The 2,671-nt window shown below is 50.2% G+C and overlaps 1 protein-coding gene across 1 annotated transcript in view; it reads left to right on the plus strand.

Annotated features, from left to right (window-relative positions):
- The first annotated feature begins 2,423 nt into the window (after nt 1-2,423).
- The window catches only part of LOC103585901 (60S ribosomal protein L22), a 16,660-nt gene continuing 16,412 nt past the window's right edge, over nt 2,424-2,671 (plus strand). The window contains exon 1 of the mRNA XM_008567007.1: nt 2,424-2,547. Coding sequence (XP_008565229.1) covers nt 2,536-2,547 — 12 coding nt within the window. The 5' untranslated portion in view covers nt 2,424-2,535. The remainder of the gene's footprint in view (nt 2,548-2,671) is intronic.

A 2,671-nucleotide genomic window follows, 5' to 3' on the forward strand; every position in this document is an offset into this window, starting at 1 on the left:
GGCACTGAGCTTGAGACTCCCGGAGGATCAGAAGAAGTGAGGAAAAGCCAGGAAAAGTTCCAAGCAGAGGGAATAGCAAGTGCAAAGTCTCAGAAGTTGGAAGCAATTTAGAAAAAAGAAAAGAAGACCAATGTGAATGGAGACGAAGGACTCAGAGTGGGGAGGGGGCTGGGAGTGAGGTTGAGGATGGGGATGGGGCTGAGGATGGAGGGTGGCAGAAATAGAGGAGAGGTGACAGTGGGCTCATGGGGGCGAAGGTGGTCTACTGGACACTCCAGACCAGAGATGTCAAAGAAGCCTTTGGCTGTACAAGTCAGGGGTCCAGGGAGGGGTAACAGCTGCACACCTAGACTTGGGGAGTCATATCTAAATGCAAGAATCTGGGTCATGTCTGACAGTCAAGTATAGATAAAGATGAGAGGAGCTTTGTGCCCTGCTGTTGCACTCTCTTTGTCACCTCTCTTCTCCTAGGTGACGGAGATGCAAAGGATTACTCAAAGCCCATTTCCTCTGAGCAGTGAGAAACCCTGAAGGGATTAATTTTCCACGAACCCTCAAGAGAGAGACATTCCTCCTCGGGAAATTAACACCAGACTGGGGTTCTTTCCCAGTATTTATTCTCCAGGCCAGAAAGTTACAGAAAAAGAACATAGGTGGAATTATGGCTAAGTATAGTTTAACAATAGAGGCTGGTAACATCAGTGAAATAACCAAGTGACATTCCACAATGCAATTTGCAAAAGGTTAAGTCAATCCACCAACGAAAGCTTGTTCTTAGCAAATACTGTCTTTTCCTACAGCAGTTTCCTCAGTATGTTTACATAACAATAAAGTAAATTTAGGTTAACCTGCTCTAAGGGCATCTGTCCTTGAGCCAGCAATTTTGCTGTGTAACGATTCTTTATCTACAACAGAGACTTTAGCCTGGGGAAAGTTTCCTGTCTTTTGCAAGCTTGACATTTCCATATGTAATTTTAAAAAGTTAGGTTAAACCTGAAACTATAGGGCTTTGGAAACTAGGCCCTGTGAAATACATTTGCTTTATAAATGTAAGTATACTCCACACCCTGCAGTATTTCAAATCCAGAGATGAGGACTCAAACAAGGAGATGAAGCAGGAGCAGCCAGTGGGGTGGCTTTTTCTCTCTTAAGAGAGGAGACATAAAAGAATGGTTAGATGTTTATGGGAATGAACCAGAGGGAAGAATAAACTGATTTCATGGGAGGGTAGTGATGTCCTCACATAGGGGTTGGCCTCAGGTGGGAGCAAGGACACTTCTTCCATAATAACAACAGGAAAGGCAGAGCCTGGGGGTATAGATGCTGCTGGATGGTTAGGTGTGGAGGCAAGAGTGGCTGAGAATTCTGTTTGGATTGCTTCTATGTTTTCAAAGAAAGAGTAAAGGAAATTATCACCTGAGAGGGAGGTTTGGGGAGGAGGGGCTGGCATTCCAACTGGAAGTCACTTAGGAGAGGGTTTTAGGACTGTAAGCAGCCCTGAGCGCTCCCTTAGGGCTGGGAGTCTATCAGCCAGGGTCCAATCAGGAGACAGCACACTAATTTTTAACAGAGAGAATTTAATATATAAAAGATTGTTAACAAGGTATAAAAACTTGTCAACTGGGTAACTGAAGGAGTAAAATAAAAACAACAGCGACTGCAGGAAGCAGCCACCACTCCCAGAGTAATACACCGCTCTGTGTCACTGAAATGCAGAAGGCCGGGGGATGAAGACCCTTGCTACTCCGTGTTGGGTCCCGGAACCAGCAGTATCAGGATCGACTGGGAGCTTCCGAGATATGCAGAGTCTCAGGCCAATGAAACCCGCTGAATTGGAATCTGCATTTCACCCAGACCTCCTGTGGTTCCTACCTACATACCCATCTGAGAAGCACCGGCTGAAGACTTTTTGGAACTGGGAAACTGGCAGGCTTGAGCTGGACAGGAGGGGGTGATCAGAGGGTGGGCGGCTTGAATCCGAGACTGTGGAGAGGTCCCACTGGAGGGCGCACCTGACTGCAGCAGGGAGGCCTGGCGCAGAGGGACACAGCCCCGCGGCACGAGCTTCCCAGCTGGGCTTCTTAGGTAGGAGGAAGCCACAGTAGTCCCATGGGGACCTCTGATCGCCTAAATTTCCCCACGGCCAGAAGGGATTTCCCCACCTCCCGGAGTTAATAAGTCCGATTCCCATCCCACTAGCTGATAATTTACGGTTTAGTGAATTTCCTTATTTTTCTTTTCCTTCCCAGACATTCCAAAGTTGAGCCAATCGCTTTATTTCTCTTTGGACTCGTCCAGTCTGGCTCCCCCCCTCGGGTCTATCGTAGTGGAACAGGCCGCCCGGCCTGGGAGAGAACGGGATTTGCATTCAGGGAAAACCAATCGCTCCCCGATCGTACGGAACCGAGAGAGATGGTGGCGATCGAGGGGCGTGGCAGAGCGATCAGTGCCGCCTGGACGCTGCGTGTCCTGCGTACGGCGGCCTCTTTGCGTCTGCGTAGTTCGCAGACCTCCCTTTCTGCCTCCGCAGCCGCCATGGCGCCCGTGGTTAGTATGGCTCCGCGTGAGGCCTCGACGGCGGGAGAGGCACGTGGGCATCGCGGGGCCCGGCTCCTGCCCAGGCCCGCGGGAGACGGCGCTCTGCAGCATCCGGCTGGGCTGGGCCGGCAGG

This window comes from Galeopterus variegatus, unplaced genomic scaffold (genome assembly GCF_000696425.1).
Source record: "Galeopterus variegatus unplaced genomic scaffold, G_variegatus-3.0.2 Scaffold284, whole genome shotgun sequence".
Taxonomy (NCBI): Eukaryota; Metazoa; Chordata; class Mammalia; order Dermoptera; family Cynocephalidae; genus Galeopterus; species Galeopterus variegatus.